This window comes from Euphorbia lathyris, chromosome 2 (genome assembly GCF_963576675.1).
Source record: "Euphorbia lathyris chromosome 2, ddEupLath1.1, whole genome shotgun sequence".
In the NCBI taxonomy this organism is placed as follows: Eukaryota; Viridiplantae; Streptophyta; class Magnoliopsida; order Malpighiales; family Euphorbiaceae; genus Euphorbia; species Euphorbia lathyris.
Window position 1 is genome coordinate 82,807,571 of NC_088911.1, and position 26,985 is coordinate 82,834,555.

Below are 26,985 nucleotides of genomic sequence, written 5' to 3' on the forward strand. Positions count from 1 at the left end.
TATCAAAACGAAAATTTTCAAGAATTAAAGTTCCTTAGAATATCATTAACTCTTTGAATTCGTTATTTTAAGACCGTAAATGGTCGTTTTGAGATGTTGAGTAGCCGTCGGTGTTAAAAAGTGTAAAATTCAGTATTCATACAGTTAAGAAATGAAGTGCAGTGGCCGTAGCTGTAATTTACCCCTTGACATCTAGCCAACCAGTAAACAGTTACCGGTCTTTTTACTTGCCGGAGATGTGGAATTTAATTGAATCTTCAGTGACACCAAAAAATAGAATATTTTTCACAAGGTGAAATACAAAGCCAAAAGAATAACCAAGAACTGCGATTTCGTATGAAAAAACAGATCTTGGTGTTTCTGTTTAGATCGACAATTCGAGAAATATTTCAAGTCATAGGAAATGCTGAAACTGAGAGCATTTAGGCCGAGCAGTGACAAGATAGTGAAGATTCAGTTGCACCCAACGCATCCATGGCTTGTCACTGCCGATGCATCAGATCGCGTCTCGGTTTGGAATTGGGAACACCGGCAGGTTTTAAACTATACCCATCTTCTTTACTGGAAATTCTATGTTCTTTTTGGGTATTGATTCCTAATTTATATATGAAAAAGGTGATATACGAGCTGAAAGCTGGTGGTGTTGATGAGCGGCGTTTGGTTGGAGCCAAGTTGGAGAAGCTTGCGGAGGGTGAATTAGGTGCTGTTCCTGTTTTGGTTCCACTCCAATTTAATTTAATTTTTTTTTTGAAATGTTATGATGTTTTGTTTCTGCCATTTCGTCTGATTAATGAAAATGAGACAATTTGTAAGCTGAGGATTGTTTGTTGCCTAATCTTCTAATTGGCAGACTCCAAAGGAAAACCTACCGAAGCAATGAGGGGAGGGAGGTAATTGTGTGTTTTGCTTGTTTGTTCTTTATTTCTTCCCCACACCCCACCCAAATAAGATTGCTATTTGGCTGATGTGTTTTTATTTTTCTTTAATCATGGAAAAGTGTTAAGCAAGTAGGCTTTTTTGATGATGATGTACGGTTTTGGCAACTTTGGCGTAATCGATCTACAGCTGCTGAAGCACCATCTGCTGTCAATAATGTTACTTCAGCCTTTACTTCTCCTGCTCCTTCGACTAAAGGCAGACACTTTCTTGTTATTTGTTGTGAAAATAAAGCCATTTTTCTGGACATGGTTACAATGCGTGGTCGTGATGTACTTAAGCAAGAGCTTGATAATAAGTCACTATTATGGTAAGTTTCACTTTGAGAAATCCCAATTTCCTTTCTGAAACTATACACAAAGAAACAAACTAATCCAGCCATCCAGGTGTATAAAATGGTCTCTCAATGCTTCTTTGTTAAGTCCTACTCAAGTACAAATTTTCCCTCAACCCCGCACACATGTAAAAGAAAAAAAAAATCGAAGGAAAATTTTCATGCATAAATATAATGTAAGGTATATAAATGTTCTAGCTAATTTTTCAGAGTTCTGCTGATGTTTATGATATAATTGTCCACTTCTTGTCTTTACCTGCAGTATGGAGTTTCTCTGTAGATCTATTGCGGGTGATGGCCCTTTAGTTGCATTTGGTGGATCAGATGGAGTCATTAGAGTTCTTTCAATGATAACATGGAAGGTCTGCCCGTTCTCAAAAAGTTCTTTTCTCGTACCACCAGGACTGTAACTCAAGTCATTTTGCAATTTTTTTCCCCTTGCAGCTTGTACGTAGATACACTGGAGGTCATAAAGGATCCATTGCTTGCTTGATGACTTTCATGGCATCCTCTGGTGAGGTAGTTCTTAATTCCTGCAACTGACATGATCTAACCTAGTTTTCCATTTCATTAGCTTTAACATAGACAGGTATCTAGGTTTAAATGTGTATTCATCTAACATAGACTAGTAGGCTATGTCTATGTTACCCGGACACGGATACGGTATCCGACACGGACATGGACACAGGAAACGTCTTTTCTATAAAACATAGGACACGGAAACGTGGGGAAAACGTATAAATATTAAAAATATTGGGACACATTTATAAATATTAAAAATATATTTTTATATTTGAATTTTTGTAATATAACTAAATAAATACATATAAAAGAAATTATAAAACTCTTATCTAACCATAATTGTTAGATACATGAAATATAAATGATGTCAAAAAAAACGTTGAGAGAAAAAAAGATAAAACAATGAAAGCTTTCCTCCTGAATACTAAAAATCTATTTCTTCAATGTTTATTTATATCTTCACCAACAAGTAGGGATTCTAGCTCCGGTTCATCTAAAGTTTTCCTCACTGTCTTTTGGCTTACCTAAGATTTATTGCTGCACATAAAGATCCACGTACTCCTTTGGATATTCCTGCTCAAATAAGGATCGACCATAATTGCTCTGTCTACCTCTGTTTTTTCTGAAATAAAATGCAATCGTTTTTTGTCTGGGAAACGGGTTTCCCAGACAGATACGGGTATCCAACTTTTGAATATTACGGATACGGCCCCGAAACGTATCCTAGAAGTTTCCGGGAGTTTCCGTATCCAAAACGTATCGGATACGTGATACGCAGACATGTTGAAGTATCCGTGCTTCATAGGGCTATGTAGCTGACAATGTAGCGGAATAGTGGGAAGTTGTTTCTTTTATGACTATTTTTTGTTATTTGTTTCCATGACCGGTAAAATGGTTGGCATATATAAATTAATTGTTGCTTATGATGATTGAAATCATATAGTGAAAATTGCAGATGCAACCATTTAACCTGTAGTATACTTGTGCATAGTTTTCCAATACTTCTCTTTCATTAGGCCCACACCTCTCATTTGAAAGAGTTTCTAATGGGATGGTTAATGAATTAGTGTGTTGGTATAATCTTGGGGGACCTAGTCTTCGAGCTAGAAGGTTAAGAAAGACAATTAGCCTTGGCATTCAATGAGATATGTATATCTTAACTTCATCTATAAGCATCATTTAACTTTGAAATACTACGAGCAACATTGCATCTGTTGACAGATGCATATGGTTAGAGTGTCAATGGAAGAACCATCAAGAGGTAAAGGAGGCTCCTGATGGAAAAAGGTAAAACTGCAGTTTTTGTTATTCAAGGAGCATGCTATCAGTGGTCACTAAAAAGAGGATATGATTTGGATGGAGGGATCTATTTTTTAGAAGATCTTTGGTTTCTGTGTTGCTCCATTGTGTAGTTTACAGTTTCATTAGCTGTTTCAAGCTTTATCACATGGACTCTGGCATTTTCCCTATTGTGGACACGGAGCTACATATACATTGAGGTGAATTATGTTTCTGATCTAGCAATTAAAATTAAGTCAAGAAAGAAGCTTGTTTGCCAGTGAGCATAGGTCTGTGTGTGTGAGTGATTTGAGGAGATGTTTTCTCAAGTGAGAGATTATACAGATCTGATGATCTAAGAAAGGGAGAGAAAGAAGCTCATTTGATTTATGGAGGAGGTGGTTCAAGTTCCGATATGGATAGTCACTATCTTAACTCACAAATAGAGAGGGGTGAGGAGTAAGGGAGAGAGATGATCAGCGCCATTTAGGGCATCAAAATGTAGGATCATTTTGGAATTCTGCCTTCATAAAATTTTGTAGATAATAACATCTCTTCGGATATTTGCTAACTTTAGAGCTTTGTTTTTTTTATTATCGTTTATTAAAAGCACAAGGATAACTATAACCAACTTTGAGTCTTTGACTCTCTTTAAATCTTTATATCTGAAATTCAGGCCAATCAAACCTTTGAAATGCTTTTTCTCAATCAGATTGACACCTAGTATAGGTTAGATAAATATTGAGGCGGGGATGCTGATTGGCTAGGAAATGACCACCTTTGGTTGTCGATGGATCTAGAGCTTTTTATTTCAATATTATTGTGTGGGTGGGTGGGGAGAATTAAGGATGGAGGGGGATTATAGAGTCTAATTAAAGGCATCACAAAGGGAATTATCGGGTATAAAATAAAATACGGGTGCCATAGTGCTACGGGGCCAGGTCAAAACCACTTCCCCAAGTATCGGCCAGCCCACTCCTACCGAAGGGGTCTATCCCCTTTAAGCGTCCCGTCAATGCATATGTCCAGGTTTAATCATAGGGAGACCCTGTAAGACGGAATACCAACAGATGCATTGTCGGGACGCTTAAAGGGGATAGACTCCTTCGGTAGGATCACAAAGGGAATTATCAGGTATAAAATAAAATACGGGTGCCATAGTGTCACGGGGCCAGGTCTGAGCCAGGCCAAAACCCCGTGTGGCGCCTCGACTTTCTCCAAGTCTCGGTCAGCCCTGTCGCTATTTCGTCCTAGAGGGTCTCCCTGTGATTAAACCTGGGGATAGACCCCTTCGGTAGGAGTGGGCTGGCCGAGACTTGGGGAAAGTCGAGGAGCCACACTGGGTTTTGGCCTGGCTCAAACCTGATCCCATGACATTTGGTATTAGAGCCTAAAGTAAGCAAAGGCCTTGCAAAGTGGGCGGTAATCCCTTAACTAAGCAAAGCTCTTTGCGTTGCGAGGTGGACGAATGAGCTTTAACTAAACGAGTTCTTCGTGATGTGAGTGTGCAAGCTTTAACTAAGCGAGTTCGTTGTGGTGTGAGCCAACGATGCTTTAACTAAGTGAGTTCTTCGTGGTGAGAGCCAACGTTGCTTTATCTAATCGAGTTCTTCATGGTGTGAGTAAGTAGCGCTTAACTAAGCGAGTCCTTCGAGATGTGGGCTAGCGATACTAAAGATCCTAAATTTCTTCCAACGAATTGATGGATGGAAATTTAGGATGCTTTTTCTGAAAATATTTTTTGATGCTTTTCGGTTTGATTAAAGCTCGTGATTTACCAGGGCCATTGTTGCGAGACTTTTACCTGGTGTGTGGGAGTACGGAAATAGCAAAAGGGAACTGATTTTTCTAACGCATGAGAATGCGAGAAAGTGAACGCATTCTCTCCTATGGTTGTAGGTGATGAAATTCTACGTGATTCAATCCTTTAAGGGGGAGAATTCGTAGTTGATATTCGAAATTCGACGCTCATGTGAAGTAGCATCGAGATGATCTATCGAATTGATGGTTGTCACAGCCAAATTATTGAGGCGTAGTTTGTGCTTGAATCATTATAATTCAGTTAGACATTGCTTGGTCTCTTCCATGAGCCGAGAAAATTAAGGCGGAATATGGAGGCTTGGGTGAAAGGATTAAATGAATGGACTGTTGAATTCTTGTGGCAATGTAGGATTATCAAAGTATAATCCGAATAACGTCCTATCAGGATTCAGCTGAAAATTGTGTGCCTTCAAAACGGTCGGGGAAAACTCATTATCGAGTTACTCTTGGATTACGTGGACATTGTCGATCGTATGGAGACAGACCCTTATGCGGAAAATTGTGGAAATTCTTAGGCATGTTAGCCTAGTCTACAATGGCAAAGATAGACATCGGAAGGAATTGCGGATATCGGATGGGAAACATCCGATTGAGAAATTCGGTTGCCATGATTGACCTTATGTGAGAAAAATTGCGGAAGTTACATCTGACCGAAAAAAGGTCATGGGAGAATATTGTGGAAGATTCATTTGACCCAGAGTTGGTCGTGAAATGATATTGTGGAAACCCCAAGGTCGTGATATTGTGGAAACCCCGAGGACGTGGGCCAACGAGTAGTACTTTGAGATTTGTGGTGAAACTGGAGTCCTATCGGCCGACGCATTGATGAAAAAAGAAAAAAGAAAGAAAAGAAAAAATAGGCCGTGATCACTCGAGAAATATCATGGCAGAGGTCATTGTGAAAATGATGATATTTTGGGTTGGGATAACACAGCGTCGTAGAAACCCATGAAGACCTCCTCGGGTGGAGATGAACATTTCTAGTACTATGAATGCATTGAGGGGATGCCTGAGATAATTCATAGGTTTTATCCTTGTTTGTCATGAGCTCTGTGGAGGGGACGTCCAAAACAACTCTTGTACAAAAAGGGCGTGTTTTGTGCATGTATTTGAGCTCCACTAAGCTTGAGAAAAGTGAGGCGTCTCAATGACAAAAAAAAATTGTAGTGGTCCCTAGGAAGGAATGGTGCATAAACAAACGAAGCAAACAACTTGTCCAAGCATAAATCAAGGCGTGTCGAAAGAGGGGAAGGTGATTCTAAATCTAATAATTTGTTAAAACTAATTGCTCTTTTGATTTTGAAAAGCCGAGCCAGACGAGCGTATTGGGCAAACTAGATTGACAATTAACAAGATAACAAGCTAAGAGTTTTAGCAAACTGTTAGTGAGCTGAAACGTGAGACAACTAAGAGATCCTATCAGATCCCATGAAGGCAAAGATCGGCGACACAAAATCTGAATCAAGATTTGACGCAGGCAGATTTCGGAACCATTGATGGAAAAACCCCGGGGTTTTCAGTTTTGGGTTTCAACTTCAACTTCAAACTCATCTCAAGGTAGAAGGCGAAGCAACCCAATGATGACAATCGAGGCAGAAGTCTAATACAAAAGGAGGTAGGAAATGAAGCAAAGTTTGAACCGCGGCAGCCAAATACAAGCTTACCTTGTATTTCCTCCTTAACCATAGATGACAACGAGTAGATGGATGTCGGTCAAACAGTTATTGTATGAACATCAATACTTCGGTAGATCAAGTATTTGAATACTAGCAAAATCGTGTAAGAGTTCTTACCTTTCTTTTGTGAATAGTGATGGTAATAGTATTTTCTTGATGTTTTGTTTCCATTGTGAATGTTGGTACAGTTACATTTAGTATTCGGCTACAAACCATAGTTGTTAAATCGAGATTCGACTCGTGACTCGAAATCTCATTTTGCGAATCGGGACTCGTGAATCGAACCGAATCGTAAGATTCAGATCAAATTCAAAATATTATAAAAAATAAAATATTAACCATATTTAATATCAGTCTAAAAATGCAATTTTAATATCCAAATAGAAATTATATCAAGTTATCATCCAAGCACTTGAGTTAAAAGAAAGTATAGACAACGTAGAAAATAGAAAGAATAGAAAGTAGAAGAAGATAATAACAAATAAATAGAAAAGTAGAGGGAAGGTTTTGGAATTTGTAAAGTGAAGAGTCATCTAACTAAAACTATTTCTGTTTTATAACTTCTGTACGTTTTTTAGTTTTTGTAAAGTGAAGAGTCATCTTCTTCGGAACTTCTTCTGCTATACGTTTTTTAGTTGTTAAAAATTGAAAAACAGTTTTTTTTTTTAAATGGTGGCCTAAACCGACCGAATCGGATGACTCGGCCGAGTCACCACCGATTCATAGCCGATTCATGAAGCTTTCGAGTCGTACCATTGATACAACTTGAATTCTTCATGAATCGAATCATACGAGTCATGCTACCAACATTCACATTTTCATATTACGAATACTGCGGCACTCTTTTTTGTTCGTGTTGCAAGGTGCAAATTTGAAAGAAAAGGAAAGGATCAAAGAATTGAGAGTATGAATAGGCAGAAATTGAAGCAAATATCGGCTGGTTCAAGCTTAGGAGGAACTTGTTTGGCTCATCGACATCAATGGTCTTCGTTGACGAACCAAACCTTTCGGTCGATCACCAGGGATCATGATCCTCAAGTGGGACAACGTACATGAGGGGGAAATGGGTCCTATATGGACCCCCTTATGGTATATTATGGAAGATATATGGAAGAGTAAGATAGATTGTGGAAAAAAAGTAGGATGAATGACCCTTAATAGAGTAAGAAGACTCAGAGGAAGATCCTTAGAGAAAGAATACTCGGAGGAAGATCTGTAGAAAAGAGTATTCGGATGGAGATCCGTGATAATAGAAAAGAATTTTTCGAGATTTCAAAAGGTTTGGAAAGTACTTTTGCTATTGTCGAAGAATGGGGTTACAATTGCAGCACAAGAAAAGTTCTTCGGTTGAAGACGTTCAAGTTGCAGATTACGATGAGGTAGTGAATCTCCCTTTAGAGGAGACATATCAACGTATGCTGAGGGTAGAGACCGAGTTGGTATAAACAACACTATAGGGGACAGGGACTACCCTGGCGTTGGATCTCCGCCACCCCTGGGTCAGTAGTTGGAATTGGTATAAGCGATCCACCCTCGTCTACTAGGGACATGAGAGTCGGGCATACGTCCTTCATGAAGGGAGGCAGATGTCTCCATAGAGGGGGACTCTATGGACACTATGGGGCTGCTGAGAGCCCATAGTGCGTGCCCATTCTAGAGCGAGATTTAATCATAGGGAGACCCTCCGAGACGGAATACTGATAGATGCATTGACGGGACGCTTAAAGGGGATAGACCCTTTCGGTAGGAGTAGGCTGGCCGAGACTTGGGGAAAGTCGAGGCGCCACACGGGGTTTTGGCTTGGCTCAAACATGGCCCCGTGACAAATAGCACCTACTTAGGATTTGGCTTGCAGCTCTTTAACAGCTATGCTTTATAGTTGAACCTTTTGCTATTTCCCAAAATTTAGCCATTTAAATCTCAGCTGACTTTATCTTGTGCTATGTTGTTCATGTTCTTACTATCATAACTTGAATCTTTATTCTATATTATACTTCATCAAAGGTTTACCAAATTGAGTTATACGATACTCATCCAATATATTTTCGTTGTTTTTCTTTTTGATGTTTGTTAAATAAGTCATGCTCATCAACATAAACATGTGCTCCACATGCTCGTTTGTCTTAATATATAATAATATGAAGTTATTTCTTTTACTTGTAGATGACTTTAGCCATTAACTGACTCTATCTACTTATATCTTAATTTGTTGCAGGGACTTCTTGTCTCGGGTGGTAGTGATGGTTTACTTGTACTCTGGAGTGCAGACCATGGCCCGGATTCACGAGAACTTGTACCTAAGCTGAGTCTAAAGGTTACTTCTTTCATCCTTCCTCATAACCTTTTCAGTATCAAATGACTGATGAATTATGTGACTATTTGTATTTCATACATTTTTTAGCTATACAACACATTCAATTTAAACTAGTGTCAAGACAAAAAAAAAAGTCCAAGATAACTGCCTAAAGAGAATTCCTTTGCTCTTTTTATGTGCAACAAGAAATTTCAAACCTGCCATGTCTTTTTGTGTAAGAATTACATGCATGAGTATTTTCAATGTTTATGAATGGAGTATTTATTATTGCACATGCTTGTCTGTTTTATGAAGTTGAGTGAAGTATTATACTCTTCGTTACTATACCTATAGGCACATGATGGGGGGATCGTGGCTGCTGAACTTTCCAGAGTGATAGGAGGTGCTCCACAACTTATTACCATAGGTGCAGACAAGACATTAGCCATATGGGACACAATATCTTTCAAGGTTTTGTACTAACTTTTCGAAATTACTGGATTCTTAATAGAAGGATCAGAAATTTATTTCTTGTTCCTTTTTTTTTTCCTAACCTGTCCATGTGTATAGGAGCTGCGGCGAATTAAGCCTGTGCCAAAATTGGCCTGCCACAGCGTGTCATCATGGTGCCACCCTCGAGCTCCAAACCTTGACATATTAACTTGTGTCAAGGATTCACATATATGGTAAAGTTTTGTTAATTAGCACAATTAGATGCAAATTTCTTATATGAATACATGCATAAATATGTAGATACAAAAGTATGTGTAATAGGATGTGTCATGGAACTAATTGAACTAAAAGGTTAAGCTAATAGTTAAAGGCCCACTTCATATTAATATCTGACACATCCCCGCACGCGAATGCCCAATGGACTTGAAGCATGCACAACACATGCCCATCTTACCATGTCCTGAAATTTAATCAAGAAATGAGGTTGCCAAGAATCAAACCCTTGATCACTTGGTCAAAGAGGCTCTGATACCATGTAATGGAACCAATTGAACTAAAAGATTAAGCTGATAGTTAAAGGCCCAATTCATATTAATATCTGACAGGATGCATGTGTTGTTTGCCAAGTTTAATAAATTTTTTTTTTTTTTTTGTAGGGCTATTGAGCACCCTACATATTCGGCCCTGACAAGGCCCTTGTGTGAGCTTTCTTCACTCATCCCTCCTCATGTTCTTGCACCAAACAAGAAACTCAGGGTATGTAATTGATTTTTGGTTTTCTGTTTAAATGCCTTTAACTAGTTGTTGAATCTTTATTTTACTAGCTGGAATGTTTTTGATGATGATGTTTGATTTAAATAACAAGTTTGTAGGATAAGTTTTAAAAAAAAAGTTGTTGAATCTTTATTTTACTATTTGTAAGTACTTACACAAGCAATGCCTCCCTGTTTTTTTTCTGGTTTTTGGCTGGAGAGGTAAGGGTGATGTTCCAAGCTTGTCCTGGAAGTGGCATTATTTTGAATTTACTCTTTTGCTATTGTTCTCCAACATTCCATGTTCTTTCTTGTTTCCATCTAGGGTTGATTTCTTGATTTGGTATAAATTCAGCTTCACCAAGATGCAGCATACAATTTTTTGGCACTGACACAATACCATATAAATATTGCTTGTGTTCAACATTTGTGAAATTTTGTTTTGTTGAGCAGTAAAGTTTCTCCCAGATTCTTTAATACGTAAATGACATTCTTGGGTTGCCACAACAGGTTTACTGTATGGTTGCACATCCTCTACAGCCTCACCTTGTCGCTACTGGAACCAATATTGGTGTTATTGTTAGTGAATTTGACGCCAGATCTGTTCCTGCTGTAGCTCCCTTACCAACACCAGCAGGAAATAGAGAGCATTCTGCTGTCTACGTAGTTGATAGGGAACTGAAGCTACTAAATTTTCAATTGTCTAACACGGCAAATCCCTCTCTTGGAAGCAATGGCTCCTTATCTGAAACAGGGAGGTACAGGGGAGAATCAGCTGAACCATTACATGTCAAGCAGTCCAAGAAGCATGTTAGTACACCTGTTCCACACGATTCATATTCCGTGCTTTCTGTAAGCAGTTCGGGGAAGTACGTTTCCTAACTTCTCTTAAATGCATCATTTGTTGCTCTGGACGACTTTTATTGTGATACCAAGATTTTTTTTTTTTTTCAATCTAATTATAATGGAATGCATAACTGTCCATTTTATCAAGTTGTAAAACTAAATCTAGTTAACTTGCCTTTTTAGTTAGCATTTCTTTTTTCGTTTTTATTTTTCTGTTTGGTTATACTTTTGTCACTGTTGTTCTTTCATTGGTCATTTCAACATTCCTATATTTTGGAATTTCTGTCTGATGAAACAATTTGTTTGCAGATATCTCGCAATCGTATGGCCTGATATTCCGTACTTCTCTATATACAAAGTTAGTGATTGGTCCATCGTAGATTCAGGTAGTGCAAGGCTTCTAGCTTGGGATACTTGTCGTGATAGATTTGCTATACTGGAATCTGCATTAGCCCCTAGGATTCCTGTCATTCCTAAGGGGGTGTCATCAAGAAAAGCAAAAGAGGCTGCTGCAGCTGCAGCACAAGCAGCAGCAGCGGCTGCTAGTGCTGCTTCTGCAGCCAGTGTGCAAGTTCGTATCTTGCTTGATGATGGTACATCAAATATCCTAATGCGATCCATTGGAAGTCGTTCTGAACCGGTAATTGACATTTTCCCCTTTCTGTAGTTCTCAAGTTGTTTGTTAAAGTTCCTTCAGTTATTGCCATGAGATTTTAGTCTTATTTGTTATTTGTAATTCCTTTAATAGGGGTTTGGGCTGCCCTTTCAGCTGTCATTTCTTGATATGTATATCACATACATAATGCTCCTACTTTTTCTTTGAAGTTGTAATAGTAAAATACAGTTGAAATTAGTTCTTCTAGGGGACTCAATTTTTTATTTTGGGATTTATTCTATAGCACATTTTTCCATAATTCTTGTTGGTTCATCGATTAAGAGGGAGGTAAAGTGTTAATAGATAAACATAATCGTTTATTATGGAATAAAGCATTCTGCGAGTAGATTTTGGATATTCAAATTTTTAGCAAATAAACAGTTTCTTTGTGCTTCTAAAGATCGTATGATTATATGATTATACCCGGGTGTTTTGAAACTTTATTATTTTCAACAGAGAAAACATCATATGTACTTTGTGGATATCATGGCCTTATACATGGTGCATCCTAATTGTGGAAAAAGATTTCATTTATTATAGTATTACATGGAGTAAAGTAGTGGTTCTTGGATTTGACCTTGTTTAGGTTATTGGCTTACATGGAGGAGCACTACTAGGCGTTGCCTATAGAACTTCACGGAGGATCAGCCCTGTTGCAGCAACAGCTATTTCTACTGTTCAATCCATGCCGTTGTCAGGATTTGTAACTAGTGGTGTTTCTTCCTTTAGTACTTTTGATGATGGATTTTCTTCTCAAAGATCTCCTGCAGAGGCAGCTCCTCAAAACTTCCAGCTCTACAGGTGAAAATTATGGTTATTTCTCTGTTATTAAATTTCAAGTCGTTGAAACTGTGTCATATTCATCAATATTCCCTTTCTTTTGTTTTCTTATCAAAGCTTTCCAAGGTGCTTTTTTTTTTTTTTGCAAATCTTTCTAATGTGCTGAATGCTTGGTTATCAAACCATTCACATTGACATCATTATGGTCCAGCATGAGAACCTTTATTGCCTAGGAAAATCTGCTTCCATTTAGTTTCTTTTTCTTTTGAAAAATTTAGGTGAAAAACAAACAGGTTCCAATGCTTGCATTACATTGTGTACATTGTGACACATCAATATTGGTATTCATCTATATAATGTCTTTTCCCAATTGTTGCTAGATCCACCAAGTGCTTGTGTTATTTATTTTTGTCTAAACAAAAAGGAATTCGAACGGAAAGTGCTTGATGTGTTTTACTTACCTTTTTGTTTTAAATCCAAGAGAAACACAAAACAAGAACAAAAATTGTTTTCAACTGTGAATATTTTCTTCTCCTTTCCATTGCACCATAAGCCTTAGAAACAAGATGACAAATTTTGCAGCAGATTTTATTGATTCAGTTTGTGTTCAGCCCTTCAACCCTTCCAAGCATTGATCATCATTTTTCCAGATGCTGTCCTGCCAGTTTGATTTCTGTTTATTGGTTTTACTCTTCACCTTGTCACGTATGATAAATTTCTTCTTTTACTTTATTTAGCCTTTTTGTCTTATAGCCTTAGTCAAATATAATTTGATTAATGGGTTTATGACGTGGTTCAGTCATATGTGTGTGTTTGAGTAAACTTTCAAATAAGCTATGTAGGCAATAGAACAAAGAATCCTTTAAGGGACGTGCAAGGATTTAACATCAGCAGAGTTACGCCCAACTATTTTAAGTTTAAAAAAGAAAAATAAGAAGTATAGTCGTTTCTTGCATAGTTTTGTCACCTTAAATAATTTCCTGAACAATCACTCTGGAATTGTTTTGGCTTAGTCCTTGTTGCGATTGATTTACTGTAGTGGATTTTTGGGGTTTAAAAAGTGAGATGTCTTTAAGGGGACATTGCTGATAAATAATTAAATATATTCGAAGAATTTATCCTAATATTTCGAAGTTATTACTTGCTGTTAACTATACAAGGGAATCCTATGTGTTTAAGTGCCTGCAAGGTGCATTTCTTAATGCCTGAATAAGATGTTACAGATTTTGACTTCTTTTGAAGTATTATTAATGTTATACTATGCAGTTGGGAAACGTTTGAACCTGTGGGTGGTCTACTTCCTCAACCAGAATGGACTGCATGGGATCAAACCGTTGAATATTGTGCTTTTTCATACCAGCACTATATTGTCATTTCTTCTCTGCGCCCTCAATATCGATACTTGGGAGATGTTGCAATTCCCTATGCTACAGGAGCAGTTTGGCATCGGAGGCAGCTTTTTGTGTCTACACCTACTACCATCGAGTAAGATACTAGTGTTCAACAGTGAGTTTCTCTTTGTTTTTGTTGAGTTCCTGATATTTTAGGTATTTGTCATTCACCTCATTTTACCTCCATCTATAATCTTGATAGTGATTTAAACAAAAAAAATTGAAGGAAATAATAAGGATGACAAACTCAACCATTACATATATTAGTTTGACTTTGCCTATCGAGTCAAAATATTTAAGCTTTTATGAAATGGACCGAGGTTTGCAAGTGCTTTGTAAATATAAAGGTTTATATAATGGGGTAAATTTCACCTATAGCCCCTAAATTTAAACGCTTTTCACTGTTTGTTACTTGGATTGCATTTTGTAACATAAAAATTGTTGAACTTAGTGGTAAACTATGTTGCATGGAAACAGAAACGAAAACGGACACCGGAAACGTTTTTTCTAAAAATATAGGAGACGGAAACATGGGGAAACATGTAAATATTAAAAACATAGGGACATATTTATAAATATTGAAAGTATAATAATAAAAGAATTGGTATTTATACTTTATAGATGATCACAACAGTGAGCAAAAAATAGAAATAGTTAGAAATTATGGAATAGAAATTATCAACAATTAAGAAGCTAAAGAGGAAGAACTCCACCTGTGAGGGTCACTTGGTGGCATTTATAGCCGGTCCCAAGCCCGGACAAAGGAGGAGGGTTGCGGTAGGTTTGTGGCGGCCAGCGTAAAACTTAGCCACATCTTATGACATGAACCAAAATATGAATATCGTGGGGGCATTCCCTACTCAGCGACGCGCTGCACTTCATAGACCCGGGTGTAGGGAAAAATGTGCAAGGGTTGCTAGGTCGTCGCCCCGAAGCGACGCGCCACCCCGGGATCCGGGGTGGTGTCAAATATGCAAGGGCTCCCGCATGATGGGGTGCGTGCGGGTAAATAAGCTAGTCTATGGAAACGGTAGGGGTAGGGGTAGGGGTAGGGGTAGGGGTAGGGGTAGGGGTAGGGGTAGTAGGTTACGCTTTGGGACATGGAACATAGGCTCTTTGACAGGAAGATTAGTTGAAATTGTAGATGTTATGAAGAGGAGGAGAATAAATATAATGTGCCTACAAGAAACCAAGTGGGTTGGAGCCTAGGCCAGAGAGATAGCTCCTTGGGGTTATAAGCTTTGGTACTCAGGAAATGATAAGGGTAGAAATGGAGTAGGTATTCTTATTGATCGGGAGTATATTGATGATGTAGTAGCGGTGTCTCGAAAGAGCGATAGAATTATGAGTGTTAAGCTTGTGATAGGGGATGAGGTTGTGAATGTCATAAGTGCATATGCACCACAAATAGGATTAGATGTCTCTATAAAACAAGCTTTTTGGGAGGATTTGGAGGAAGTGGTGCAACAGGTTCCTAGGGATGAGAAGATGGTACTGGGTGGTGATCTCAATGGACACGTGGGTTCTAGGCGAGATGGGTTTGAGAGTGTTCATGGAGGTTTTGGTTTTGGAGATAGAAATGCAGCAGGAAATGATACTCTGGAATTCGCATCAGTCTATGACTTGAGTATCATGAACACATGGTTTTCGAAAAGAACCTCCCACTTAGTGACTTATCGGAGTGGCGGTAATGCGAGCCAAATTGACTTCTTCCTAGTAAGGAGTGCTTGGAGAAAGAGTTATATTGATTGTAAGGTGATCCCTGGTGAGAGTACGACAACCCAATATAGAGTAGTGATGCTTGATTTTCGAAGTAGGAGATGTATAAGAAAATGAACACCACAAGTGGAGACTAAGATTAAGTGATGGAAACTGCAAGGGGAGAACCAACAAAAATTTGTGGATGAGATGGCCACAAAAGATATTTGGACTTGTAATATGGACTTAGATATAGATTCGATATGGACTAAGATGTAGCATAGTATAAGGGAAGTAGCGAAGGAAGTTCTAGGGGAATCTAAAGGTAGCATGCCACGGGTAAGGACACATCTTGGTGGACAGAAGAAGTAAGACAAGCAGTAAAGAGTAAGCAAGAATCCTATAAAATATTGGAAAAATGCAGGAGTGATGAGAACTACAAAAAGTACAAAGAGGCTAAAAGGAAAGCAAAGAAGGTCATACGAGATGCTAGAGCAAAGGTAAATCAGGATCTGTATACAAGATTGGATACGAAGGAAGGGGAAAGAGGCATATATACAATTGCTCGGATGAGAGATCGGAAGACGCGAGATCTCGGAAAAGTTAAATGTGTGAAGTAGACCAAAAAGTCCTAGTTGGAGATAAGGATATCAAGGAACGATGGAGGTCCTATTTTGATGACTTATTTAACGGAGATCGCAGACAAGATGTTGGAGATATAAATATCCCTCACGATATGATAAATCGTGACTGCATGCAGAGAATTCAAAAGGGTGAAGTCAAAATGGCATTAAATAAGATGAGATTGAAGAAAGCAGTAGGACCTGATGACATCCCTATTGAGATTTAGAGATGTTTGGGAGAGAGAGGAATCGAATGGTTGACGACGTTCTTCAACAAAATTTGGAGAAACAATAAGATGCCATCAGAATGGAGGAAAAGTATCCTAATCCCTTTGTATAAGAACAAAGGCGATGTCCAAGATTGTGCCAACTATCGAGGAATCAAATTAAACAGTCACATTATGAAACTTTGTGAGCGAGTGATCGAACAAAGGTTAAGGAGGACGGTGAAGATCTCGGAAAACCAGTTTGGCTTTATGCCGAGAAGATCAAATATGGAAGCCATCCATCTAATGAGACAATTAATGGAGCACTATCGAAATAAGAAGAAAGACTTGCATATGATTTTCATTGACTTGGAGAAGGCATATGATAAGGTACCAAGGGAAGTACTTTGGTGGGCCTTAATAAGGAAAGAGATTTCGCGGAAATATATTGACATCATAAAGGACATGTATGAGGGAGCATGCACGAGTGTACGTACCAGTGTTGGGAAGTGTTGGGAAGACCGAAGAGTTCTCTATTACGATTGGAATGCATTAAGGTTCCGCACTTAGCCCATTTCTTTTTGTCATCGTTACAGATGAACTAACGAGTTCACTTCAAGATGGTATGCCATGGTGCATGTTGTTTGTAGATGATATTGTGTTGGTTTATGAGACGAAAGAAGGCGTGGAGAGGAAGTTGGAACTATGGAGACAAACTTTGGAATCTAGAGGCTTTAAGTTGAGCCGAAGTAAGACAAAATATTTGGAGTGTAAGTTTAGCAGCGATAGGAGTATGGAGGCGGGGACAATCACCCTGGATGGGAGAGTTATCCAAGCCTCGGATTGCTTCCGGTATTTAGAGTCTATTATCCAAACGGATGTAGAAGTAGATGAATATGTTGCTCATAGGATTAAATCTGGTTGGACGAAGTGAAAGAGTGCTACGGGTTTCTTTTGTGACCCCGGCATGCCTAATAGATTGAAGGGAAAATTCTACCGTACGGCAATTAAACCAGCATTGTTATATGGTACAGAGTGTTGGGCAGTGAAACACTGTCACATTCATAAGATGTCGGTGGTGGAGATGCGCATGTTGAGATGGATGTGTGGTCATACGAAAAAGGATCGGGTGAGTAATGAAATAATTAGGACAAAAGTAGGGGTTACATCTATTGAGAATAAAATGAGGGAAAACCGACTAAGGTGGTTTGGCCATGTAAGACGAAGAGCGCTTGATGCGCCGGTTAGGAGGACTGAATAGTGGCAAAGGGATGTAATGGTGAGGGGTAGGGGAAGACCTAAGCAAACTTGGAAGAGTGTGATCGAGAGTGATATGAGTTTATTGGGGATTGAGGAAAATATGGTAGTGGATAGAAGGGAGTGGAGGGAGAGAATTTATGTCGCCGACACGACTTGATTTCACGGTTTTATATGATGGTTCATGTTAGCCGATCCCGAATCATTTCGGGACTAAGGCTTTGTTGTTGTTGGTGTAGGAAGCTAAAGAGGAAGCTTCAATTATCTAGCATCAGAGTCGAAATTGGAATTGAATTGTGTTTTCCAGCAGAAACGTGTTTCATATTTTCGATATTTATAGAAACGCTCCCGGAAACGTGGTTTACTGGTTTCTGGGTTGGAGTTTCTGTTTCCGAAATGGACACAAAACGCGGAAATGCTACCGAAGAGAAGTTTCCGTGCAACATAGGTGGTAACATAAAACAAAAGTCCAAATGACCGGATGACAACTATTGACTACATGGCATTAGTTTGACCAACTATGTAACCTAATTCTTGGTCCCACTATTGCCTAGTAAGATCTAATAACTTTTTAATCCTATTTTACCCTCCCATTTATTTCTCAATTACCCAATAAACATCTACTCTCTTGCAAAACATTTCCTGTATTTTCTCTCTCTATTCTCTAACTTCTTTTTCTACTGCTTCTCATTCTCATCAGTTTCTCTATCTAACTTCTCTAGCCACGATCAATAGATGAAGGATCCAAAAATGTATTAATCAATTGTTAAAGCCACGAGTTTCGAAATTAAAATGAAGAAATTATTGAAATTGCGATTCAAATGAAATATGATTAATATTTATAGGCAGATATAGAAATTTCAATGGAATAAAAATCACACAATAATTCCTTCAAAACCATGCATATCTTTCTGATTTCTATTGCAGAATTTTCTAATTTAATCCTTTTATTGCTCTGATCCTTTTCTTTTACTATCTTTGTATTTTTATTTTGCTGTCTCATAATACGCACAAAAAATGCAAACACGTAACCTTCTCATCTTTAGGATCAGACCGTTTAGAAACAAAGTTATTTCCTTTATTTCTCATAATCAGCTTAACGTGGAAGCTATCTTTTTTACCTGTCAAGTTTAGGGCTCCTTTCTTATTGATACATTGATGCATTTTTTAACAGCAATTTAGAGCTTTTTTAGTTACCAAAGCAGTCGATTTGTTCAGCCAATTTTTCTTTCTTACTGCTTTATGGAATTCTAACTATTTTTTTGGGCTTATTGGACACGGTAAGTCTCCAATTGAAGCGTCTGTTGCTGTAAAATTTCTCCATTTGCTTATAGTGGGTTCTCTAAGTACTAAGTTAAAAGATGCTGCCTTTTCATTTTCTGGATAAGAAAGCAGAAGTAATAAAGGAAAATAAAGCTTCCAAACTCCTACGACGAATTTTCCAGTAAGGCAGGCAGATCGCCAAAGCAAATAAGCACAAATCAAAGTAGCCAAATCAGGTCTCAGTCTGGGTGTAAGAAATTGAAAATGACCCAAATCAGGCACTAAATATCAACGATGTTGATGGAAAAGAGAGTTTTTTAGAGTTTTTTTTTTTTTGGATCTGGAAATGCAAGTTTGAGGACGAGGGTTGAAGAAGAAGAGAGACGGGATAGTGGGAGAGAGAGGTTTACGGGTGAGAATGTGTGGACCTATAATGCACGGAAACTCTTCATGACAAGCGTTTCTCCGTTTCCGGCAGAAACGGAAACTCTCGGAAACTGTTACGAAACATTTCCGGGCACGTTTCCGTAATTACCAAAAATATGAAACGCGTCTCTCAGTTTTTAAGCGGTTTTCCCTACCTATTTCGATTAAAATTCTGGAAATTCAAACTTTCTATTTTGCAGTTCCTGTTTAATCTAAGATTAGGAAAATCGAAACTTTGTATTTGAGAGATAATTATTCCCTTGTATCCTTCAATTTAAAGAACTTATCCATATTTCTTTCTCCTACAATCCTTGTCTCTTGAATCTTGATTAATCTTGGACTTTCTTCATCTTGTTCTTCAATCTTGTTTTTATTTAATGTATTATTATATTTTTAATATTTATAAATATGCCCCTATATTTTTAATATTTACACATTTTCCCCACATTTCCGTTTCCTATGTTTTTCAGAAATTATGTTTTCCCGTTCCGTTTCATATCCGTTTCCGTTTCTGTGCAACATAGGTGTGGACTTATTGGGTAGAAGGAAAAAGGGCAAAATAGATTGTTCAAGTTAGTGGAATTCTAGTTACCAAACCATGCCATGCCATAGTCAACAGTTACTATGTGGTCAATTGGACTTTTTGGTTAGGCTGTCACTAAGTTGATGAATTTATGTTTTAAATGAAGTCTAGGTACCAAGCTGTGAAAAAAACCCAACTCCAGGGGCCATAAGTGAAATTTACCCGCTATATAATACCCATGACATGATTGGAAAACATTTTTTGTACACTGCTGATATTTTGTTTTGCTTTATATTAGGGATTTTCTGTGCTCACACAGTAGATTATATTCCTTTGAAGAAACAGATTTTTGGACTGACTCTTGCAAGTTGAATGGTTTTGGTTGAAGATTATGAATGTGCTGCTTACTTTTATTGATGAAGAGAAATTCAATATGGGTTTAGCAGTGCCATTTTTGTTTTTGTTACTAAGAATAAATTATTGGGCATAGTGGTCTAATGTAGATGTGAACATGAACATCTAGTGATTAGCACATTCTCATTCCTTGTAAATTTCCCATAAATTGATACCAGTCTAAAAATTTAATCCCACATAGGAGTTTGATGGACCAATTGGTTGGAAGTAGCATATTCATGTATTAGGGCAAGGATATTCTGGAGTGAATGTATAAGTACAAATGTGTATTGGTTTCTCCACCGATAATTGGTTAGCTTTCTTTTCGTATGAGAAGAGAGAAGCACTAGCAGTCTTTGTGCTTGCCTGATACAGAACTAAGCGCTTACAGGTTTAATCCTTTTAAGTTTGAATGAGTAAATGGCTTTGCAAAGTTTTACCATGCAGCCAATCATGATCTTTCATTGTTTATCTCAATGATCTTTTGATTATGTATACTTTTCTCTACCTTCCCCTTTCTTTTGTTTTTTTCCTCAATAATGATATTAGTTGTGTATAGTATGTGTTATGGTTCAGTTCCTAAGTATATCATGATCCTCATCACTTACTATCTACGGGTAACACCGGGGTTTTTTCAGGTGTGTTTTTGTGGATGCTGGAGTTGCTGCTATCGATGTAGAAACAAGAAAGATGAAAGAAGAGCTGAAGCTGAAAGAGGCACAGGCAAGAGCAGTTGCTGAACATGGAGAATTGGCCCTCATCACAGTAGAAGCTCCCCAAACGTCTACGCAAGATAGAATAAAATTTAGGCCCCCTATGCTACAGGTTTATAGTTTATACTTTACGTTATACTTGTTGGCTTGCTACTACGAAGATTGATTTTCTTCATTTTGCGTTTTTCTTTGTACAAAGATGTGTAGTCCTACTTTGGCATGCTTGATGTTAGTCAAAATTAAACTTGTTCATGGGCTTGGAGGCCCGCACTTTAAAAATCGGGAGTGCACATATATTTTGCATATTGGGCACAGCTTAAACCCGCTAGGCCTGATTATTCAATGGGGCTGGGATTATTCTTGAAACCTAAGTCCAATTTGGCCTGCCTTATATGTATTCTATATATACTTTTATATTTTGTCAATATATGTTCAAGTTTAATGTGTAATCATTTTATTCATATTGGGTTTTTAGGCAATTTTTTTTTTAAAAAGACAAAAATATAATTTAGGTGGGCTGGGTCTGGGTGGAACCCTGCCTGGTCAGGCAGAAGAATAAACAATTCTAGTAAAAACGAAGTGTTGCATCATGATTTTATGTTTTTTTTTTTATTATTTTTTTTTTCCAAAGTGTTGAATTGTTTAATAAACAAACGAAGGGAAGCCAAACTCAAATTCACAATGAACTAGAAATTGTTTATAAAACATAAACACACCCATTCAATACTTCTTGTACTTCTAATATGGTTAGATGCATTACACATTTCAAAATTGCTCACTCATAGCTGATTAGAAACTCTTTTAATATATAAGACTTTTTGTGCTTAGGTTATCTTGAGTAACTCAGTGTTTTCCACATCTTTGATTCTTGATGCATGAGTACAAAAGTTTATCATTATATCTTTCCCTTTCCCTAAGTGAATGTGCGCTCTTTCTCAGGTGGTTCGATTAGCTTCTTTTCAGCATGTTCCTTCTGTGCCACCTTTCTTAACAATGCCAAAGCAGTCGAGAGCTGATGATGGAGATACAACAATGCCAAAAGAGCTGGAAGATAAGAGAGTTAATGAGATAGCAGTTGGTGGTGGAGGGATGTCTGTGGCAGTTACTCGTTTCCCGGCAGAGCAGAAACGACCTGTTGGACCTCTTGTGGTGGTGGGTGTGAGAGATGGCGTTCTTTGGCTTATTGATAGGTAATTTACCTGTGTTTGAGCTTATGTATATTAATTACTCCCAAACTAACTTGGGATGCCCCCTCACAAATTGAGTATCTTTAGAAAGGTAGATCTCTCTTGTCAGAGGCCTATTGTACTAAGGTAGCCATCTCATTGTGAAAGAAACATGTATCCTTGGTGAGAGCACCTTTATCTTTCTTTTGTCGTTTCCTTATGAAGGTCACTTGATGCTGCTAAAAGTTTCACCATCATACTAGAAATTTGAACCTTTCCTCCCATCTCACGGGCTGCATTTCTATTTTTTTTTATCAGATTTGCTGAGTAGATTGTAGCGATTTATAAATATTTACATCATCAATTTTTAGTCGTACATGGAATATACCTCATGCTAATTAGATAATTCTTCGTGATGGTTCCTAAAAGTGTTCTTTGTAGTAGAAACGTTCAATTTTGAACTCCCTGATTATTTTGTGTTCTCATTTTTCAACTGTATTTTGTCAAGTCTCTGAACTTTTCATGTTTATCTTTGAGCCCTTATATTATTTTAATTCACATTGAGAACATTTTTTAACGAAACAACTCCATCCAATTTTGTCTGGTAGGCCCTCGAAAGCAAAAAGGAGTCCTGTGTGTTTTAAAATAATAGGTTATATACAATTGAAATACAATAGAGTAATCCTGACTAGTTTAAGGAATAAAAAAAAGGGGTTTCTGATAGACTAATAATCATGATCAAGAATACAAATAATGAGCTAAACTACTACGTCTCAACTACAATGTACGTTTATGTGTGCAAAGAACTAAAGCTCATGAGAAGCTTGAACTGTGTTCTTAATATTTTCAAAATGGGGAGCTCCTCTCCTTCTCTACTTAATTTTTTTGCAGGCTTTTAAGGCCTTGTTAGTTTAGTGTAATGCAAGAAAAGATGACACTTTATTGTCTTTTGGTAGGTATATGTGCGCTCATGCCTTATCTCTTAGTCATCCTGGTATTCGTTGTCGGTGTCTTGCTGCATATGGAGATGCTGTTAGTGCAGTGAAATGGTACTTGCTCTTTTAACTTTTTTTATGTACAGATTGATTACTGAAAAAAATTATACAACATTTTGTCTAATTTTATGCTTTCTTATCCAGGGCAAGTAGGCTTGCTAGGGAGCATCATGATGATTTGGCACAATTTATGATGGGGATGGGCTATGCTATGGAAGCACTTCATTTGCCTGGCATATCTAAGAGGTCTGACATAGAATCTAGTTTAGGATTATGCTGCCTTCAACTTGTTGGATGGTGCTATTTTTATACAAATTTGTGTTGATAACTAAATGTTTTTTCCCCCATCCATACTATACCTGTTTGTGAGCATGTCTAGACAATTGCACATTCTTTGATACTTCATTCTTTCTTTTGTGTGAGATAAGACTATATTCTCATCATAATCAAGAAATCTCTCATATACAACAATTTAGTTTAGGATCACACCTGCCTTCACTTTTTTTAGTTGATCAAACTGTTTGGTTCTTATGCAAATTTGTGTTGATAGACATGCTTTTTCGTCCATACTATGATGCTTATGAGCATGTCTCTATGCATGTGTCCTTCTACTTAATTAAAGTTAATTAAATGGAATTTAGTTAAATCTTTTTTCTGGTAAGCCCCTTTTTTTGCGGGAGTCAAAGGAAAAACCCCAAAGAATGCCTTTTTCTTTTTTTTTGGGACAAGATTAAATTGTAGAAAGAAGCATGCAGATAAATTGTTGGCCAATATTCAATTTTTTTCTATGAACAAGAAAGAATTCACAATTGTATGTTCTTTGATGCTTCATTTCCTCCTTCATGTGTCAGATGCCTATATTTTCATCACAATAACAGATTCCTTGATTATAAGGAACTAATCCCAAGCTAGATGTGTATCAATTCAGTGTGCTAAGAGAATTTTGTTGCATTTTAATGTATGCTTTTTCCCTGGAGATATAACTTTCATTGGTAATGTTCTGATAGGTTGGAGTTTGATCTAGCTATGCAGAGCAATGATTTAAAAAGGGCACTTCAGTGCCTTCTTACCATGAGCAACAGCAGGGACATAGGGCAGGATGGTACTGGGCTTGGTTTGAGTGACATTCTCAACTTAACGTCAAAGAAGGAAAATATTGTTGAAGCTGTTCAAGGAATTGTGAAATTTGCAAGGGAGTTTTTGGACCTTATTGATGCTGCAGATGCCACTGGACAAGCCGACATTGCTCGCGAAGCTCTGAAGAGGTTAGCTGCTGCAGGTTCTGTGAAAGGAGCTTTGCAAGGTCATGAATTAAGAGGACTGGCTTTACGCCTTGCAAATCATGGAGAGTTGACAAGACTTGGTGTATGTATTCATACTGATGTTTGCTTGCTCTTGCATAAATTGACCTCTTGAACTATTAAATGCATGCTAGAAAAGTCAGACATATTATGCATAGTCTGTTGATGCATCCATTTTGAAAGTTCATGATGTTCAAAAGCTCCAGTTGGTGCAAATTTAATAATGCATTGGTTGACCCAACCAACTTATCAATGATTGGGTATTGAGCTGTATCAGCACAGCATTGAACTGGAATGACGATGTTTGGAATATTTGAACAAAATCTCTTACATTGCATTTATAACCTCAGTTCTACAATTGTGATATTTCTGGTTTGTGGATTTGTGGTAGTTCATTTGTTTGTGAAAAAGTATTACTAGGACATTGGTGCTGCGACTTTCTTTGGTTGTCCTGTAGTCAATTAAGGTTGGACTTTGGATAGAATTTTTTGTTATAATGATCTATAAGGTTTAAGTTATCAAGCCGAGGCTGGAAAGCCCTTTTTATAATGGAGCAAGAAGTTCTGGGATAAAGAGTTCCCTTGATTTGCCTTTACACTAGGTACTATAGGTGAAACTGGGAAGTTATTGATTTGTTTTTGGTGGTGCTAATATTGTCGCAATGAAGAGACTTTTTAGGTTGTGCGGAGGAGGGATTATGTTGACATGTAGTATTCATTTCTAAATTTGAATATTTCTTTCTTTTAGAGGACTGTTCTCTGGGTAAGTTGTATCAGTACGGTTGTATCTTATTTACCATCTCTTCAGTAATATGTATCTTTGTTTGAAACTCCCCGGGTTCAGCTTGTTTGCGTGAAAAGTCTTCGGATAGGCTTAGGGGGAATTAGAAGGAACATGGTTGCAGGATATGACAAATGTAGTAAATACTCATTGCTTGAACTTGTGTTTTTTTGCCAAAGTGAACCTCTTGTGCGAGTAAGGATTTTGGATATTAACAGATAACATGGGTTACATAAAACTAATGTGCATGTTTATGCTTATTTCAGTATCGAAGATCCCTATAACGTCTTTATTTCTCCCTCTCCACGATGTATGACTGCAGGGTTTGGTGAACAATTTGATTTCACTTGGATTGGGTCGTGAAGCAGCATTTTCAGCTGCTGTTTTGGGAGACAATGCTCTCATGGAAAAGGCTTGGCTGGATACTGGGATGCTTGCCGAGTGTGTGCTTCACGCCCATGTATGTTTCTACATTTCGAAGTTGTATTGCACATGGGTCGTTTTTGAACTTGATACAGAGAATTTTGCTTCTTAAACTAACCAGCTTATCATGTCCGTCTCCAGGCTCATGGGCGACCAACGCTTAGGAACTTGGTTCAGACTTGGAACAAAATGCTACAGAAAGAGGTTGAACGCGCTCCATCAACAAAGACAGATGCTGCAGCTGCGTTTCTGGCATCTCTCGAGGAACCTAAACTTACAGGTTTGGCAGATGCAGGGAAGAAACCACCTATTGAAATCCTTCCTCCAGGGATGCCATCTCTTTCCGCTTTGATTACGAGCCAGAAAAAACCTGGTCCTGGTGCACAAAGTTCACAGCAACAACCTAGTCAGCCATTACAAATAGAAGCACCTCCCACAGCTAATTCTGAACCCATAACTGCATCATCTCCTGCCATAACTACATCTACTTCTGACACGACCGCAAGTGCACCGGAAAATGTACCTCCTAATTCAACACCAGGTGTAGAAAATGCTCCGTCCTCATCTGAAGCTAGTGTGCCACAGACCACTGTGGAAGATAAAACACCTATTGTGTCCTCCGCTAGTAATCCTGATTTAGTTTCTTCAGCAGAGAATGTGGCACCGACATCTACAGGAAATACAACAGTAACTGATGAATCATCGCAAAATTCAGATAGCCAGGGAACTAATACTTCAAGTAGCATGCCTATGAGTGATGCTCCTATTGGATAGTTGAGGAGACCAATAGTGCTTTAAAGCCTTAATGATTCTGTCGCATGTGGACATGAAGGGTATAGAGTAGAAGGTTCATTTCATAGGCAGTTGAGTACAAGTTTGTACATTTTATTGATTTGTTGTAACCCTTGTAATATTTTGTTGCGTATTGCTTTGAGGCATTGGTTTTTTTTTTTTTTTTTTTACGCAACTGGAGCTTTGATAAGCCAGTATATTTGGAATTCTCAAGCTTGTATACATAATTGGTAAAATGCATACTTGAATCCAATGATCAATTCATTATTTTATAGATTAAGCCTTTAATCTTTCAAATGGGTACATTAAGTCTTTGAGTAATTATTTTTTAACATATTAAGCTCCTAAGTTTTAGAATGGGTATGTTGAGTCTTTGATTAATTATTTTTAAACACATTAAGCTCTTATCAGACATGTTCTGTTCAGAATACGTAAAATTGTCAAGATATATGCGTAAAATTACTCGGGCTGCTTGCATGTATCAGGACTCTACACCTAACCCTTTTTAGTATTTTAGACAGCAACCTTGGCTGTGCTGTGTAGGACCAAAATGTACACAAAATTTACATTGACGAATGGTGGATACCATTATCATTGTTCAAATGATGGTTCATTCTTGCGTATAAAAAAGGAAAGAAATGTATTATTACTCTTAAACTTTGACTTAGAAAAAGCCTATGACCATTTAG

General features: G+C 37.8%; 1 protein-coding gene across 3 annotated transcripts; it reads left to right on the forward strand.

Annotated features, from left to right (window-relative positions):
* The first annotated feature begins 260 nt into the window (after positions 1-260).
* Positions 261-26,570, forward strand: LOC136218735 (uncharacterized). 3 transcript variants are annotated; one of them, XM_066005803.1, is made up of 22 exons: positions 261-535; positions 616-700; positions 851-890; positions 998-1,246; positions 1,323-1,451; positions 1,533-1,632; positions 1,715-1,789; positions 8,783-8,881; positions 9,215-9,331; positions 9,431-9,546; positions 9,970-10,069; positions 10,576-10,934; positions 11,221-11,551; positions 12,153-12,367; positions 13,613-13,831; positions 20,765-20,951; positions 21,779-22,029; positions 22,962-23,054; positions 23,145-23,246; positions 24,008-24,365; positions 25,404-25,541; positions 25,646-26,570. In XM_066005803.1, the coding sequence occupies exons 1-22, from the start codon at positions 404-406 to the stop codon at positions 26,276-26,278; spliced, it is 4,128 nt and encodes a 1,375-aa protein (XP_065861875.1). In that variant the 5' UTR covers positions 261-403; the 3' UTR covers positions 26,279-26,570. The 3 variants fall into 3 exon arrangements, with proteins under 3 accessions (XP_065861875.1, XP_065861876.1, XP_065861877.1); XM_066005804.1 differs by lacking the exon at positions 1,323-1,451 and having other exon boundaries at positions 262-535; XM_066005805.1 differs by lacking the exons at positions 261-535; positions 616-700; positions 851-890; positions 998-1,246 and having other exon boundaries at positions 1,322-1,446.
* The last annotated feature ends 415 nt before the right edge of the window (positions 26,571-26,985 follow it).

Excerpts from the sequence above, each read along its gene's own strand:
- LOC136218735 (XM_066005803.1), top strand. The coding sequence starts at position 404 with ATGCTGAAACTGAGAGCATTTAGGCCGAGCAGTGACAAGATAGTGAAG. Across the intron at positions 536-615 it reads GGAATTGGGAACACCGGCAG|GTGATATACGAGCTGAAAGC; the intron begins GTTTTAAACTAT and ends TATATGAAAAAG. Across the intron at positions 25,542-25,645 it reads AGTGTGTGCTTCACGCCCAT|GCTCATGGGCGACCAACGCT; the intron begins GTATGTTTCTAC and ends GTCCGTCTCCAG.